Source organism: Ciconia boyciana, chromosome 18 (genome assembly GCF_034638445.1).
Source record: "Ciconia boyciana chromosome 18, ASM3463844v1, whole genome shotgun sequence".
NCBI classification, from domain to species: Eukaryota; Metazoa; Chordata; class Aves; order Ciconiiformes; family Ciconiidae; genus Ciconia; species Ciconia boyciana.
The window spans coordinates 6,536,118-6,552,350 of record NC_132951.1 but is presented as its reverse complement, the minus strand read 5'-3'; the positions used below and the strand labels follow the sequence as shown (position 1 = coordinate 6,552,350).

Below are 16,233 nucleotides of genomic sequence, written 5' to 3'. Positions count from 1 at the left end.
TGCCTGGTTGGTGCCCGCGGCCGCCCGTCACGGCGGGGGGCGGGGGGGGGCTCCACAGAGCGCGGCCGCCGCCTGAGGTAACCGGGGGGAGCCGGGGGTTGCGGCCGCCCGGCCCGAGGGAGCGGGGCGGGACCGGGCACCCCCCCCGCCCCTGGGGCCGCTCCTCCGCCCCCCTCCTCGCAGCGGCGGAGGGGGCCGGGGGAGCTGCCGGGGCCGGATCCGGCCCTCCCCCGGCGGGCAGAGCTGCAGCCCGGCGGCCTGCGGGGCTCCCACGCCGCAGCCCTGGAGCGCGGGTGGTCCTCAGCCCCAGGCCGGGGGTACCGGGGAAATGGTTGGTTTAGGCCTTGAACCGGGAACCGCCCCCTCGCACCCCCACGGGCAGGGCTGGTGTAACCCCACCCGGCCCCCGCGGATGGGACCCCGGTGCCCCCCGTGGCGATGCACCCCCTCCCCGCTCGTCCTGGGGACCCCTCTGCCCGCGCACCCCCTTCCCTGCCGCCCCCCAGCCTGCCAACGGCCCCAGGGGTTGGGGAGGGGGCCCCACACTGGGGTGACCCCCCACCCCGAAAGCAGAGAGGGCCGGTATGACCCCTCCACAGCAGCGGAGGGCTGTGGGGCGAGAACCTGCCTTCACCTGCCTGCGTGCCAGCTGGGGAGCTGCCACGTTTTGGGGGCTCTCAGGGCAGTGGGAAGGGGAGATGCCAGCACCGGAGTCCACGCTGGTGGGTAGAGTCATCTCGCTGGGTCATCCCACTGGGTGCTCTTGACCTGTGCCGGTGGCCAGTGACACCATGAAAAACATCAGCAGGGAGTCACCAATTCGAACCCAGGGTCAAGGAAGGGGTGACACTGCCGGGAGGGCGGAGGGGTCCCAACCCATGAGATCAGACAGCAGCGCTGCCTGAAGTGGGGCCAAAACCCTCCACGCACCGCCTGCCCCCGTGGCTCAGCCTCCTGATGCCTCTTGAGCTATGGGGAGCACCAACTCCTGTCCCCCGACTGCCCCAGGAGTGTGCCCACAGGGTCGGGGCGGCTCTTACCTCCGGCTCCCTGGGGCTGCGGTCGGCCTTGCTCACGCTTGCTGGACTAAAGGGGTGATTTGGGACTGAAATCCTGTCTTTTCTTCCTCTAGATCACAGCGCAGACTGGCTCCCGGCCCCACCGAGCCAAACTGGATTTCAGCTGGTGATCTGTAAGGTGAGATGCTGCGTCACCCCTGCTCTGTCCCCAGGCTGTTCAAGACCACGCGGGGCCACCGAAACTGCCTAAGCTGCCATAGAAAGGTTTTGTGTCTAATGGGATATTTGCCAGCAAATTCAAGCCACGAACACTATATATTTCTTTATTTGTAAAGGTGTTTGAAGTCCTTGAATTTACCCTTTGGCCACCTTAAATCTAGTTTCTAATCCCCAGCACAGTTAATCAAATCCACAGTGGTTTGAATTATGAGATGTCTGGGGGGGATTTATAGCTTGTACTGCTGATTATACCTTGACTTTATTATATTGCAAATATCTAACTTATGGTCACGGCTGAGATTTACAATCCTCAGGTAGGTGCTTAGGATAACTTTTAGCAACTCCAGCCGTAATTAGAGGTGACTGATGGGGCTGTTGCCACAGATAAACACGTAATCTGTAAAATGTTAAGACAGGGAAAGAAGAGGCAGAATAGGTGAAAAGGGTGAGTCAGCCTTAAAAAAATAATAATATAATTGGGTGTATTGCTGAGCAAGGCTCTGGGATGCCTGGTCTGGCTGAGGCGTCCCTGCCTGGGAAGGGGTTTGGGGCTTGTTGGTCTCCAGAAAATACCAGGGTTTAGATCTTTGTTCCTTCTTGCTCTCAGCTGAAGGTTTTTAGGGTTTGAGATAGCCCTGGGGAGAGGGAAGGGGTGATAAATAGAAATTGGGGTACCCACAGAGCTGATGCCTGCCTCCCCGGTTCGGTGGGGGCTTTGCGCCTGTGGCTCTTTTGGACCTGACCAGTGGTTTCTCCCCTGTCTTGGAGGAGCAGCGAGTCCCGCGCGGGCACGCGCCCCTCGGCCAGCATGACGAGCGAGGTGGTGGAGAACGAGTTTGAGTTTTACTCCAAGGCAAAGAAGTACTGGAAGGACGTGCCCGCCACGGTGGATGGCATGCTGGGGGGCTATGGCCACATCTCTAGCATCGACATCAACAGCTCCAGGAAGTTCCTGCAGAGGTTTCTGCGGGTAGGTGGCATGGTCTGTCATGCTCCCAAAGCCCCATCCTTCTCCCAGCACGGAGCTGGGGTCTTCCCTCTGAATTGCTCCATGGGATCCTCCATTCTGTGCGTGCTGGGTTGATTGCAGACCTTTGCCCTGCAATGGGTCCCCCATACCCCAGCCCCGTCCCACGTGGTTGCCCCATTTCTCCTCTGTGGGTACCTTGCAGCAGGATTCAGCCCCTCATGGTTGTTGTTCCAGGATGGCCCCAACCGGACGGGGACAACCCGTGCTCTGGACTGCGGGGCGGGCATCGGCCGGATCACCAAGCGGCTGCTGCTACCTCTCTTCAAGACGGTGGACATGGTGGACGTGACGGAGGACTTCCTCACCAAGGCTAAGAGCTACCTGGGAGAGGAGGGCAGGCGGGTGCACAACTACTTCTGCTGCGGCCTCCAGGACTTCAGCCCCGAGCCAAACTCCTACGATGTCATCTGGATCCAGTGGGTCATCGGTGAGGGTCACTTGGCTCGTGGGGGTCTCACCAGCCTGTCCTCCGTCCAGCTTCCCCCGAGGAGCAGGTGCCCCACGCACTGGGGAGGGCTTTGAGCAGGAGAGCTTGAGGTCTGTGTTAAGGATGAGCATCACAGCACAGGTGGGAGGCTGGGTTGGGTACCTGACCTCCGTGGGCACCACAAGGGCTTTGCACAGTGGGGTCCTTTCCCCCAAGCCCTTGGAGGCCAGGGCAGAGGAGAGGGTTGGATGGAGTTAGATAGAGCTCATGGGGGACAAGTTGGACACCCCCAAGCTAAAGCTTTCACCTGCAAATGGCTCAAGTATTTGGCTGCCTTAATCAGGAGGGATCCCAACCTCAGTCTCCTGATCTCCTCCCCTCGTATCACGTGCTGCCTGGGGGGTCCTGCTGCAGTCACCCCGTGTCCTCTAACACCCCCTCTGCCCCTCCAGGACACCTCACAGACAACCACCTCTCTGACTTCCTGAAGCGGTGCCGTGCTGGCCTGCGGCCCAACGGCATCGTGGTCATCAAGGACAACATGGCTCAGGAGGGTGTGATCATGGATGATGTGGACAGCAGCGTCTGCCGGGACCTGGATGTGGTCCATAAGATCATCCGCCGAGCTGGGCTGCACCTCCTGGCCGAGGAGCGTCAGGAGAACTTCCCTGATGAGATCTACCACGTCTACACCTTTGCCATGAGATGAGGGCGGCTGGCGGCAGGAGAAGGTCTCTCCAGGGCCAGCTTGGAGCATGGGCCAGCACGGTGGTTCCTGCCGGGGCCAGGAGGGGTGAGGACCGTGCCTTCACCGTGGGGTGGTGGATGGTGGTGAGGGTGGCGTGACTTCCCTCTCTCTGGGGTTGGTGACAAGGACGGGGCTTTGTCTTCCAAGTTGCTGCTGTTTGTGAAAAGAGGTGTTTGCCAAATACATTTTTCTGCTGTTGCACTCCTGCACGTGGGCTTTGTCGGATGCAGTGTTGGCTTGATGCCACCTTTGGAGGCTCTGTATGGGAGCAAGAGGGTCTCTCCTGCAAGAGGCATGCTTTGCGGGCACCAGCAGGTTGCTGACTGCAGTCGCATGGGGCTCCTGTTAGTGCACAGGAGCTCAGAGCCCCTCTGTGAGGGTCTGGGCTCCCTTCCTTGCTTGGATGTTTGACCCTTTCCTGCTCTTGAACTTCCTGCTGCTCACAGCAACAAGCTGGGTAAGGCAAATAGGAGAAATCTCTGCTGTGTCCCTGCGGTGGGTTGGGGAGGCAACACCAGGTTCTGGGGCTTTGTGGGGGCCTCTCCTTTAAACCCATGAGCAGGTGTCCCACATGTGCAGCAAAAAGGGAGCTGGATGTAATCCTGGGTCCCCCAGGTCCTCCTCCAGCGATAAGGGTAACCCAGACAAAGCCCTGCAACCCTGGGAGAGAGCTGGTGTGCTCTGGGCATTAACAGGGAACCCGCTCTGAGCTGTCTCCGGCCCCCCCCAGCCCATTACCGCAGGCTCACGGTGATGCCCAGCACCTCCTGCTCAAATGCTGCAACACTACAGCTGCTCCCCCAACACCGCACACCATCACCGGGCTTTGAACATCTCCTCCTTGGCCATACCCAGTTCATTTTGCCCAAATCTGGTCATGTGCTTGTGCCAACCTGATGCAGCACAAGGCAGCCAACGCTGGCACGACAGCTTGCCAGGTGGGTGAGAAGACCCCAGGTGCAGCCTGTCCCTCCAGCTGGGCTCACACACCATTCCCCCATCCCTGCAGAGCCCTCTCCACTGCCCCGTCTCTCCTGCAGAAGAAACAAGCCCCTGGTCGTTATTACAAAAAGGCCTCATTTAATTGCTCATTTCCCATTCCAGACACCGGGGGAGTATTTGATCACATTATTATATATATTTTTTTTAAACATCAATTCATCAAGATGCACAGCTCCGGTTCCACAGGGTGGGAGAAGGTAAAACACAGATGCTGCCAGGAGGGCGATGGGGGGAGACAACCCTTCTGCAGCCAAACTGCCTGTGGATCCCAGATCCACCCACTATAAACTGTACCTGCTCAGAATAGATTTTTCCTCTTTTCATCCTCTTCTGCATCTGTCCCCCATGACAAACAAAAAAAACCCAAACAACAAAAATGTGGGGGGCTCAGCTCTGTGGCCAGTCTTCGGCATGTCACAAGGAAGCAGATGAAGGGGGAGCCAGACAGCTGTGGCAAGGCTGGGACACGGGACCTCCACGTGCAGCCCCAGAGTTTGCAGGTTCCAGTAGCAGGTTGGAAAGAAAATGCAGAGTCCTGCTGCCATTTCTTGTTCCTGGCAAGGAGGCACTGGAGACCAAGGTCCTGGCAGCAGTCAGCAAGGGAAAGAGCCAAGGAACGGGGAGGGAGGCACAAGGCACTCGGCAGTTAGCCGCCCGTTCCTCATCCTTGCACAGGGAACACAGCACGAAGCCAAGAAACATCTGTTTGTCTGTCTGTTTTGGAGCCCAGCACCTCTGCGACATCCTTGGTGGATGGTCCTCTGTGCCGGGAGCATGGGGTGCTCCCAGCAGAAAGTCAGAGAGTGCCGAGCAGCCGGCCACTGCTGCCAGCCCCGCTTCCCCTCACCCCCGTCACCCTCCTGGTTTCAGAAGCCTGCGTGAGTGACGAAGGCATCCACATCCATGTGGAGATGCCGGACCTGCCTCCACCACGGCTGCTCCCACCAGCAGGACTGAAGGCAGGAAACCAGGACGCAGACGCCAGCACTCTCCCGACACAGGGAACACCTCCCAGCACCCCGAGGCATCTCATGACTCTGCCGTTCGCCTAAGGCACTGCTTCACCCACCTCGGACCCAGCAGGGCTGGAAAGAGAGGGGACAGGCTGCCCGTCCAGTCACACCACCCCAACCGCCCCACTGGTCCTGCCCGCCAGGCCTTTTCTTAAAATCCATACAAACCAGCCCTCTGCCCCAGTATCCAGCTCCCCGATGCCCAGGGGCTCTCTTCACCCCCAGGGAGCCATGGGGCTCTGCCTGCCTCCCCACCATGTGCCCCAGAGCAACGAGGCCTCCACAGACACGCGTGCAGCGTCATGCTCAAAAAAGCACACCCCTCAAAAACGCAGCAGAGACGGACACCGTGGGCAGCGCTGGCCAAGCTGTGGGCGCATGGACAGCATGTGGACAGTCCACCTCTTGTGGAGAAAACTGGCCCAGAGCAGAGATTTGGTGGCTGTAGGCACACCACGACCGTGGAGGGGGGAGACGGAGAGGCATTACTCAGGCTCAGAGGTCCTCGTGCCCGGCAGCAGTGTGGTCAATGAGGAGGTACCACTTCAGCCTGTCTGGAAGAGGTAGAGCCTTGATTTTGACATCTACTGGCCACGGTTTAAGACGCTGCCGGATAAACACCCTGCAGAGATGTTTCAATGCCTGCGGGGAGCGCTCCAGCTGCTTCAGAGAGCAGAAGAGAGTTCTGATCTTCTCCTCGTGGTACCTACAGCTGCTGATGTTAACCTCAAAGTTGCTGGGCAGGTGGATGGCTTGTGAACTGGCCATCATGAGCTCCAGCAGAGTCTGACCCTTCTGGATGAGGTCTGTAGAGAAGCTGTCATCTTCAGAGACACTGAGGTGCGAGCAGAGGCACTCGAAGATGATGTGGAAGCCCGACCAGCATGAGGGACCGTGGAGGGAACAGTTGTAGGCAGCACCCGACTCCAGCAAGAAACGCAGCAGCGGGAAGTGGCGTTTGAAGCTTTTGAAGCAGAGGTGGGTGAGGGACTCGGGGGCCGGGCACTCGCTGGGGTTGGCACCGTGGGCCAGCAGCAGCTGTGTGACACGAAAGCAGAAGCGATTGATCACCTGTGCCTCCTCAGTGTTGCTGCACACCATCTCTCCCAGCAGGAAGATGACGTAGGTAAAGACAGTGTCACCATCTTTGGTGGTGGCTCTGACGTCCGCACCTGGAGGAAGGGACAGAGAACGTAACTGGCATTGCAGACAATGAGGCCAGGCCAGCACTAACTCTGGCACTGCTAGGCTTTACTCTTGTTCAAGTGGGAACGTAAAAGAGATGAGAGGACAGTGCCCGGTGCTGTACAAAGAATCAGCAAGTGCTAGGCCTGGAGGGATTGTGCGTGGAGAGGGGAGAAGGTTGCCCTCACCTCCTTCCAACAGGAGACGGATGCTCTCAGTGTTGTGGATCTGGACACCGTCACTGCTGGCCAGGGCATGCAACAGCGCTGTCTTTCCTGCAGTGGAGCAATTGGTCAGTCAGATGAAAACAGGGTGACACCCCAAAAGGCAGGAAGAAAAACAATCCACCCTACCAACCAGATAGCCAAACAGGGGGAGAACAGCCCATTCCCTTCTGGCAAGCTCCCTCTGTCCCCGTGATGGTGCACAGCTGTGGGGACAGGGTCACAGGGTTGGTGGTGGCCCCAGAGAGCACACGTGCCACGGCAGAGTGGGGTTTAGAGTGCGTGGGCACCACAGGGCTATGGAGGGACAGCCCCATCCCATCTCCCATGGACTGCACAGAGCTGGTTTCAGCTCCCTTCTGCACCTGACATAGCCAACATACAAGGAGAAAGCACGGAGCACCAGGGAGATTCTGCAGCCTGCACCCAACTTCCAAACCAGTTAGTTTACAACCAGAGAGCATTTGCAGCAGCCAGACAGAAGGACCCAGACCCCGTGCCCTGCTCTAGCCCATCCATGAGGGCTGACTGCTGGGAGCACCCGGGCTGGGGGAGCCGGGCGGGGCACACAGACCATTTTTGTCAGCTGCGTTGACATCAGCCCCCAGCTGAAGAAGCCGCTGGAGGCACGGCAACCGCTCGGGCTCCTCGCTGGCCAGATCAAGGGGACTGCTCTCATGGATCTGCATAGAGCAAGAGGGAAAAGAAAACCCCACTAGTCAGTATTGAAGACTATTTGTGAGTGCCTCCAGAGAGTTGCTGTTGGGGCTTCATCATGGCCAACATAAGAGCATATTTCAACCCATCCCCAAAAATCAAAGTGAATTTTGATTTTTCCTCAATGTGTCCACAGGGAGAGGTTTGTCTACCCCAGCCTCCTCCCACCCATCACTGCCACGTGAGGCACGTGGGCAGAGGCAGGTTTGCTTGGCCAAAGGCAACCTGAATTTCTGCCACAGCATCGGAGCACTACGGACAACAGGCACAGGAGGTCTCCAAGGGGAAGCGGCATGCAGTGAGGCCCGGGAGGTGGGGAGCAGGGAGGTCTGTCCCCACACGCCATTCCCTTGCAGCTAAGTCTCAAGGGGGTCAGCTTGGCCGTGCCCAGGCAGCTAAGCCCGTACCCGGTCTCTGCGATTGATGTCAGCCCCGTGGCGCACCAGGAGCTCCACCATATCCGGCTGGTTGCGGAGCACTGCGATGTGCAGGGGGGTGTAGTAGGTGACTGGATCTGAGGACAAAACCACCAAGAGTCAGAGAGAACTAAGGGCTTCCCCAGAAAGGCCCTGACAATTGCCAAAAGTGGAAGGGGACAGCTGGGGAGGGCCCTGAGAACACAGCGAAGCCCGCGGAAACAGGGCTGTCACAGACACCCCAGGTCCTGCTTTTGCAATGGCTCCATCTCTAGCAAAAGTCCTTTGAGGTTCAAACTGGCCCCCAAGCCCCTAGCCATTCCCCAGTCCATCCCTGCGGCTGGCTCTGGACAAGGGCTGCCACAAAGCACAGCCACGTTATCCCAGCAGAGTGGGGGTCTGAGCTGGCAGCACCCTCTCTTTCTGCCTATCACCGCTGCCCAGGGCGGCTTCTTCCCAGCTGGTTCCTCCTGGCCAGCCCGAGGAACAGACCCAGCCTCCTCCTCACCAGCCTTACCTTCAAAGCTGAGGTCAGCCCCAAACTCCAGGAGGATTTCTGCAGCGGGGACGAGCCCTAGCTCGGTGACCTTCAGCAGGGCATAGCTCACACCTTCCTGATAAAATGGGGAGTGGGTCTCCCTTTCCAAGACTCGCCTCACAGCCGAGAGCTGGCTCCTGTCGCTGCCCAGACAGGCAGGGCTTAAGACACACAAAAACAAACAGTTACTCAGCTGAACAGCACACACCTCAGGGGTGTGCAAGGGTCAAAGTAGCGCCAGGGAAGAAGAAAAATCCCTGGTCTCTTCTCTTGTCTTGTAACCACCAGGTCTCTAACCTGTTGGCAGCAGTATCAGGGTGACAGCTGAACCCCGGTTTAGGTTTTATTGCCATGGGTCAGGCAGAAAGGGCTGTTCCTGGGGAGCACACGTAGTCCCTGTGTTTGCTCTGCTCCACCCCCATGTTCCCAAAGAACAGCAGCAAGAGGAGGGTCCTTGGGACAAGCTGCTCACCGGGACTGGGGTTTGTTCCCAGCCAGTGCCATGTCTGACCTCGGCCACATCACTGAGCTCCAGCTATCATCCCCGAAAACACCAAGGGGGTGTTGAGCCCCACCTAGTTACCTCTCAAGGGCGCTCTGCCTTTCCGCATCCTGTATCGCCAGCAACCCCAAGATCTCGTCTACCAGGGGCTGATACTCAAAGATGATCCTGCGGAAGCCGTGCAGGAAAGGCATCGTGCTCTGCTACGCGCACAGACCGTCCAGGGGTCTCCAGCATGGCAGTGGTGTCTTTCCCCACGTGGGTCTCTGGCAGGCAGACCCCGGCACTGCCTGGTTTCCAAAGGACTTTTCCCTCCTTTTAAAACAAACGAGCCTTTCTAGCAGTTTTGCATTTAGAAAAAACCACAGCCTGCCTTCCTCCCTCCTTATGCATTTCTAAAAGGCAACGAAGATCAGCGCAGGGATCTCCTCCCACGCGTCACAGAGGTGTAATCAAGTTATCTCCTGCACACAGAGCCATAAATTGGAGTTATCTGGGCGCAGGAAGAAAACACGCCAGGCGGAGCCCAGGCCCAGGGCAAACCGCATTTGCAGAGGCTCTGCCACAAGCCCCCACAGCTGGGGGTGCCAGAGCAGAGGGGGGCTCCGAGCGCTCCGGGGTGCCTGCAACCAGCAAACCCCTGCCTGCTTTTTGCGGGGGGAGCAGGGCTGGAGCAGCCCCGCAACCCCCCGCGACCCACAGGAACCGGTCCGGGGGCCACCAACCCCCCAGCACACAGGGCAGCGACCCTGGGGGGGGACCCGAGAGGCCCCTAAATCTCACTGCGCCCCACGGGGGGCAAGCGCAGAGGCCCATGAACCCGCCAGCACGCCGGAGGGGCCGACGCCGGGGGCGCTACCGGAGCGGCCCCAGCGGCCCCTAACCCCGCCGCACCCCACGGGGCGAGTCCTCGGAGCCCCAGAGCGAGCCCGGCAGCGCCCGCAGGGCCCCCGGGCTCCCCCGGGGGGGAACCGGAGGCCCCAGCCACCACCCTCCCCTCACAGGGATGGCCCCGGGGCTGAGACACCACCGCCCCTCACTCACCCGGACCCCGCCGCCGGAAGCGGAAGCCGCCGCTTGTGCCGGGTGGGGCGGGGTCTCACTGGGGGCGGGGCCTCACTGGGGCGGGGCTGCGGCGCGGCCGGCAGGGGGCAGCACGCGGCCGGGAGCGGCGCGCCGGGAGCGCGCGGGGGCGCGCGCGGCAGGTGGGCGGGGGCGGCGGGCGGCGCGTGCGGGCGCGGGCCTGGGCGCCCCCGGTGCAACGCCCGGTGCAACGCCCGGTGCACGCCCCCGCGCTGCCCCCAGGGTGCGGGCACACCCTCGCGCACCCCCGCCGTGCACGCCCACTCGCGCACGCGAGGTGCCCGCCTCGCCCCGTCTGCGCAGAGCGGGCGCAGGTGTGCGCGGGGCCTTTGCGCGCCCGCGGAACGCACCCGCACGTGCGCCCCCGACGTCCACGGGCACCCCCGCGTGCACGCGCCGGTGCGCGAGCCCCCCGCGCCCCCTCCCGTGCACAGACAGACGCGAGCGCCCGAGACGCGCCAGCACGACCCCTCCCCACGCCCCAGCTGCGCGCGGCTGCCCGCGCGCGCACGGTGCGCACCCACGAACACGGAGGCACGCGCACGAGTGCACAAGCGGTAGCGCACAGGCAAGGTGTGCACGCACGCACGCACGCACACGCACACGCACACGTAGCTGCATCTCCCCTCCGGCGCCTGTGGCGGCTGCAGCTCCGGCTCTGCCACCCGTGGGGGTGGGGGTGTGGGTGGGGGTGGGTGGGGATGTGCGATGCGGTCGTGCAGCCCCATGCACCAGCCCGGTTCCCCAGCCAGCACCCTGCCCTCCCGGGAGCACCCACCACCGGGGCCACTCGCGCCCACCCGGGACAGGCTGGGGGTGCCGGGGGGGTGGCACCGAGTGGCTGCCACCTCCCCGGGGCTCGGGGGGCCCGGGGGGCTCGGGGGCTGCTGCCCGCAGCACACTGGGACCCTCTCCTGCTGAAAGAGCTGCTGGGGGAAGCGTTAGCCCGGGATTTATCGGTATTATTATCATCATCATTATTTTTATTATTATTCTGGTGGAATTTCCAGACGCAAGGAGCTCCGGAGAGCCGGCAATAACTGAAGCCGCCTCGGGTTTCCTATTTACGTATTTATTTTATTCTGGTGGAGCGCTTCCAGGTTTCAGCAGGCAGCCGTGGCCCGGGGGCAGTGGGGGCGAGGAGGCCGCTCCGGTTGGGCGTTTTTCTGACATGCCGTCACGCTCCCCCCCCCGTTTCCCACTCTTCCCTTCCCCACACAAAGTGGGGTTCCAGGGTGGGGGACCCTGGTACCTGCGGCCCCCTGGCCCCAAGCCCACCTTCGTGGCGGGGCAGGGGGTCCCAAGCCCTTTGCAGGGTGACTGCCGGCTCTGGTGCCACGGGGAATTGGTGCCATGTGGTGGCACCTCGCTGGGCAGCTGGGGTGGATCCCCCCTTGCAGCCCAGCAGCCCCCGTGGGTGGGGTTTGGGGGGCATCATCCCCGTGCCATCCTGAGTGGGGGTGGAAATAACCCCATCCACATGCCCTGGACAGGGACTGAAGGGGAAAAGCAGCAGGAGGAGTGACAGGGAGCGAGGATTTCTCCCTCCGCATGAAGGATGCTTTATGTCCGTATAAGCTGGCTTCAAACCGGCACAGCCCGGCCAGGGGGACCCCACGTCTGGTGGGCCGGGCAGCCGAGACCCTCACTCCAGTCCTGAGTGCCTCCTCGCTGCTGCTGGCAGCTGCGTAAACCCTGGACCCTCCTGGTCCGGATAAAGCCCAAACCCTCCCTGGTCCAGTAAAACCCTGGACCCTCTGCAGTCGGGGTGGCGGCACCAGGCACAGTCACCGTCCCTGGCTGCGTGGCACTAGTGGGAACCGTGCAGGGTCCAGCCCTCCATCCGACACCGTTCTTTGGGGAAATCCCCCCTGCATTCCCCACCGCTGGCTGGGAAAGGAGGGCTGGTGAGTGTGGATCACCCCATTGCCACCTCTGACCCCAGCCGTGTTGGCCCTGAGGATGAGAGGAGACCCCGGGCTGCCCCGAAGGGCCCCGCCAGCCCGGCCGTGCCTCCCCGAGCCCCGCAGAGGCTGTGCCCCCACCCCAATAACCCCCGGGCTGGAAAGAAGGCTTTGGGGGTGCAGTGTGGGGCCAAACCCAGCTCAAAACCGGCCCTGGGAGGTGACAAGCCCAGAGACCCAAGGGCTGAAACTCCTCCCTTACCATCAGCATGGCAAGGCTGACGGGGTATCTGGCACACGGGAGCCCTTCCCCGGAGCATCCCTGCCGTGGTCCTGCTGTGACCATGCCACGAGCCACGGCCTCTGGGGACGTGACTCCCCATCCCCACGTTTCTCAGGCGAAAAAATCCGTTTTGCAAATAGGGATGTCGCTGGCGCGGTCGGCTGGGGCGTTCGAGTGCCCGGCTAAAATAACAGCGTCGGGATCTGCCCCCTTCCTCCCCATCGCTTTGGCGGGGCGGACTAGGAAGAATGCGAGTTGGCTATCCATCAGGGAGACAGAGCAACAGTCAGCCGAAGAAAGAGGGGCATTTTAGGAGGAAAGCCAGGGAAATTTGATCATTAAGAAATCCTCCTGGCTGTCTGGGGGAATTTAATTAAATTGCTGGAAAGGGCTGTAAGCACATCTGGATCCAATATGTGCAGCTTTGATTTTTTTCTTTCTTTCTTTCTTTTTTTTTTTTTTTTTTAGTTCACTCTTTTCCCATCTCGCTGTTGAAGGAGGGGGGGGAATAAAAGGGAAATAGCAGAGCCACGGAGTATTGGTTCATCTGGGACTGGGATTCCTGGCAGGGAAAGAAAGAGAGGGAGAGAAAGAAAAAGCAAAAGAAAGAGGCAGAAACAGAGGGAATAAGAAAGCTGGGAGAAAAACCTTCACCAAGGGCCTGGCCGGGGTGTTTTATAATGCCACCGACCGCAGAGACAAGGAGCTAGGAGGGAACGGAGGGGGAAGCGTTGTGAAAGCTGGAGGGGAGAGGAGGAGGAGAGGAGCTAGCCCAGGGCACGCTGCGCTTTCAGGGTCTGGCAGGGATGGAGGGAGAAAGAGGAATTGCTCAGCGGATAGAGAAATACCATTCCTGCTGGGAGCAGCAGGGCCGGGCACGGGGGGACTCCTCCAGCAAGAGCCCCCGCAGCCCCCAGCCATCACCCCTGCGGGCAGCGCTGCCCTGACCCCTGCCCGGCCTGATGCCCTCGGTGCCGGGGGCAGGACGGGGATGCTCCGGTCCCCCGCCCCGGGCAGGACGCAGGGCAGGGCACGGCTCTGATTTAAGCAGATGGGGGAGGCAGCCCTGCTCCCCCAGCACTGGGGAAGGGACCGATCCCTGGGCACCCACCCCGAGAGCCAGTTGCTGGGTCCAAGCCCCCACTGTCTCCCTTACTCTGCTCCTTACTATCTCCTTACTCTGAACATCCTACTTACGGTGGAGCAGAGGTGCAGCTCCATAGTAAGAAAAAACCTTCCACCCATAGGAGATTTGGGCAAGCCAGCCCAGTTTCTCTGCACAATAATACTCAAAGGGCAAGATTTTGGAAATATTAAGGAGAATGAGTTCTTGGGTACCAAAAGGAGCAGCATCAGCCCAAGCAGTGCTCCGAGGGTGCTGCACCACCGTGGTTCGGGGGTGAGGAAGAGGGCTGGGGCTGGCAGAGCATGTCCGGATCCGTGCCGCAGCAAGCGCTGTGGAAGCGCAAGATGTTCTCACAGCATGAGAGAAATATCAGGAAACCCCTAGGAGGACACAAAGCGAGATGACCAGAAAATTGTCTTTTGCGTTGTTTTTTTTTTTAAGAGAGGAAGATGAAGGACTGGCAAACAGAAACACATTCATCCCAAGGGCTGCAAACTGCCAACCTGGCAGGCTCTGGCCAGCCGGATCCTCACCCTGAGAGCCTTGCACAGCCCTGCCGGTTCGGTGCCTCTCTGGTTCATCAGCCCAATCGCTCTGGCTCAGCAAAGCCAGACTCTGAGCACACACCCAGCTCAGCAAAACCCAGGCGCTCGGTGTCAGGCAAACCAAGCTGCTTGGCTTCGTCTCCCAACCACCCGTGCTTTGCTCTGAGCATGGCTGAGAGTCACCTTGCCAGCTCCAAGGTACAGTTTTAATCACTTAAAACATATTTTTTTACCAAAAAGAACAAGAGCTTGCACAAGAGAGTTAGGAAACGCCAGGAGGGTGGGTTTCAAACAACTGGGTTTCACTTCAGATGCCTTGTGTGGCTGGCGAGTTAAAAAAAAATGATGCTGAGAAAAAAAAAAAAAAGGCAAATCCTACAGCTAAAAAGGAAATTGCATTAATACAGATTGTTTTATTTAAAAAAAGCAAACCCTGACCTCTACTTCAAAAAAGTCATTAGACATTCTCCTTCTGAAAGGCCGACAGGGGATATTACTGAAAGGCCAGTTAATTTCTCAATGACTTACTGTTCTTGCTCTGCTCATGGAAATGTGTAAAGAGTCGGAGGGTAATTTAAGGCACCCTGCAGAAAGGTGTGTAAATCTTTGCATGTCTAAAGAAACTTTACCAGACCGCTAGGATTGGGAAAAAAGAAAATGCTTGCCCTCTTTTTTTTTACCTTTTTTTTTTTTTTTACTTTCCTTTGGAACTCTGATCCCCTTTGATCATAAAAAAGGTCATATTTCACCCAAAAAAATATCAGCAATCACAGGGCCCGAGGAAGTGCGAACCCAAGGGGGTTTCACTGACGATTATTCCCTCCATTTAATTATTTAATGCCGCGAACTGAGGGAAAGCCGTCTCCCCTGGAAAAGCCAGACAGTTCAAGAAGAAGGTCTGGCCCCGAACAAGGAGGAGGAAGAGGGTTATAAATGGGGCTGGGGCTGCTCTGTCCCCCTCCCGCCCTTCAGGGGCCAGGACCAGCCCCCCCGCAGCCCCCCCCAAAATAATCACAGCAAGATGTTCCCAGCCTCCAGGACCAAGGGGGAAATGCTGGGGGAAGGATGGGGGTCCTCGCTGCCCCGGCCCCCCTGCCAGCCCCGGACAGCCGGGGCACATTGCTGATGGGCCACTGCCTTCCAAGGGGACATCTCTGTCCCCCGGGTTGGTCCTTGAGCAGCTTTTCCTGGACACGGTGTCATGCCCATCCTGGGAAGGGTCTGTCCCTGCAGCCACGGTGGAAAAAAGCTGGATCGAGCGGGTACGTGGCTGAGGAGGGGGTGGCATGGGGCTGCGCTGGGTCCCCCAGGGCCGGGTGGTCCCAGGGGTGATGCAGGCATCTCCCCGCCGAGAGCACGGAGCAGCCAGGAGGGCTGATGGCAATATATGCAATCTATATTCTAATAGATGCATTGAGGGCATAAGCGCAGTGCACGGCATCGCCCTGGCACTGCGTGCTGCCAGGGACCCATCCAGCTGGGTGCTGGGCAAACATCAAACACCCGTCCATGGGAGCAGCCCCTGGAGAAGCAGGAGCAGAAAGCGGTGTGACACCAGCCCGTGATTTACACAGCCGAGGGGGGCAGGACCAGACACCGGAGCTGACTCCTAAAGTGGCCTGAGGGCCAATAAAGTGGGCCAATAGGGCCAATAAATGGACGCCCAAAAAAAAAGGAGGGGGGAAGGGAGGTTGGGCTGGCTTGTTTGCACACTCATGGAGCCCCCCGCAGAGTCGGAGAGAGCCAAAATCTGCCTTCAGCTACACCCCTTCGAAGCTGGAGAGCTCTGGGAAGCTGCTGCTCTGTCAGGAAGATCAGATTTGGCAGCACTGGCTGGCTTAAAAATCTGCACGCCTCCGACTTGAAGGGGAAGAGAGCGCAAGAAAAGCTTTCGACAAATGTTAAAATAACTCAGCCAGGGGTTTGCCTCCCTCGGCTGCGCTGGAGCAGGGATGTTTATGAGCTCAGAGCTGGGCTGCAGCGGCCGATCTCGCTCGGAGATTTCGCGTCGAACTCTGCGTGCGCGCAGCCCCGTCCATATGTGCCTGCAGCGTTGGGCAGGAGAGCGCGCTGGAATCAAGGGGAGAAATAATAACCGTTAACCTCTTCGATTTCTGCTCATCACCCCGAGCCCAGCCCCTGCCGGACACCAGCAACTAGCCCCAGCCGCCGGCTCTGCCCCCCGCCCTCCCACCGCCTCCTCCCTGCATATATGTGTATATATATATAAAAATGTATGTATAATTTTTAAA

At 59.6% G+C, this 16,233-nt stretch overlaps 2 protein-coding genes across 6 annotated transcripts; one reads left to right on the top strand and one right to left on the bottom strand.

Annotated features, from left to right (window-relative positions):
• NTMT1 (N-terminal Xaa-Pro-Lys N-methyltransferase 1) lies at nucleotides 1-3,652 on the top strand. 4 transcript variants are annotated; one of them, XM_072882972.1, is made up of 5 exons: nucleotides 1-77; nucleotides 1,133-1,197; nucleotides 2,013-2,208; nucleotides 2,443-2,695; nucleotides 3,148-3,652. In XM_072882972.1, exons 3-5 carry the CDS (start codon nucleotides 2,047-2,049, stop codon nucleotides 3,402-3,404), a joined length of 672 nt encoding a protein of 223 aa, XP_072739073.1. In that variant the 5' UTR covers nucleotides 1-77; nucleotides 1,133-1,197; nucleotides 2,013-2,046; the 3' UTR covers nucleotides 3,405-3,652. The 4 variants fall into 4 exon arrangements, with proteins under 4 accessions (XP_072739073.1, XP_072739075.1, XP_072739074.1 ...); XM_072882974.1 differs by having other exon boundaries at nucleotides 60-77; nucleotides 2,007-2,208; XM_072882973.1 differs by lacking the exon at nucleotides 1-77 and adding an exon at nucleotides 88-331 and having other exon boundaries at nucleotides 2,007-2,208.
• Nucleotides 3,653-4,503: 851 nt separating this feature from the next.
• On the bottom strand, nucleotides 4,504-10,160 carry ASB6 (ankyrin repeat and SOCS box containing 6). 2 transcript variants are annotated; one of them, XM_072882969.1, is made up of 7 exons: nucleotides 10,085-10,160; nucleotides 9,122-9,355; nucleotides 8,518-8,699; nucleotides 7,992-8,098; nucleotides 7,442-7,550; nucleotides 6,832-6,918; nucleotides 4,504-6,630 (listed from the first exon to the last, which is right to left on the bottom strand). In XM_072882969.1, the coding sequence occupies exons 2-7, from the start codon at nucleotides 9,232-9,234 to the stop codon at nucleotides 5,954-5,956; spliced, it is 1,275 nt and encodes a 424-aa protein (XP_072739070.1). In that variant the 5' UTR covers nucleotides 9,235-9,355; nucleotides 10,085-10,160; the 3' UTR covers nucleotides 4,504-5,953. The 2 variants fall into 2 exon arrangements, with proteins under 2 accessions (XP_072739070.1, XP_072739069.1); XM_072882968.1 differs by lacking the exon at nucleotides 10,085-10,160 and having other exon boundaries at nucleotides 9,122-10,061.
• Between the last annotated feature and the right edge of the window lie 6,073 nt (nucleotides 10,161-16,233).

Coding starts and splice junctions, on each gene's coding strand:
- NTMT1 (XM_072882972.1), top strand. CDS start 2,047: ATGACGAGCGAGGTGGTGGAGAACGAGTTTGAGTTTTACTCCAAGGCA. Junction 2,209..2,442: donor TCCTGCAGAGGTTTCTGCGG/GTAGGTGGCATG, acceptor TTGTTGTTCCAG/GATGGCCCCAACCGGACGGG. Junction 2,696..3,147: donor CTGGATCCAGTGGGTCATCG/GTGAGGGTCACT, acceptor CTGCCCCTCCAG/GACACCTCACAGACAACCAC.
- ASB6 (XM_072882969.1), bottom strand. CDS start 9,234: ATGCCTTTCCTGCACGGCTTCCGCAGGATCATCTTTGAGTATCAGCCC. Junction 8,099..8,517: donor GGCTGACCTCAGCTTTGAAG/GTAAGGCTGGTG, acceptor TTTTGTCCTCAG/ATCCAGTCACCTACTACACC. Junction 6,631..6,831: donor CCGTCTCCTGTTGGAAGGAG/GTGAGGGCAACC, acceptor CCCTTCCTCCAG/GTGCGGACGTCAGAGCCACC.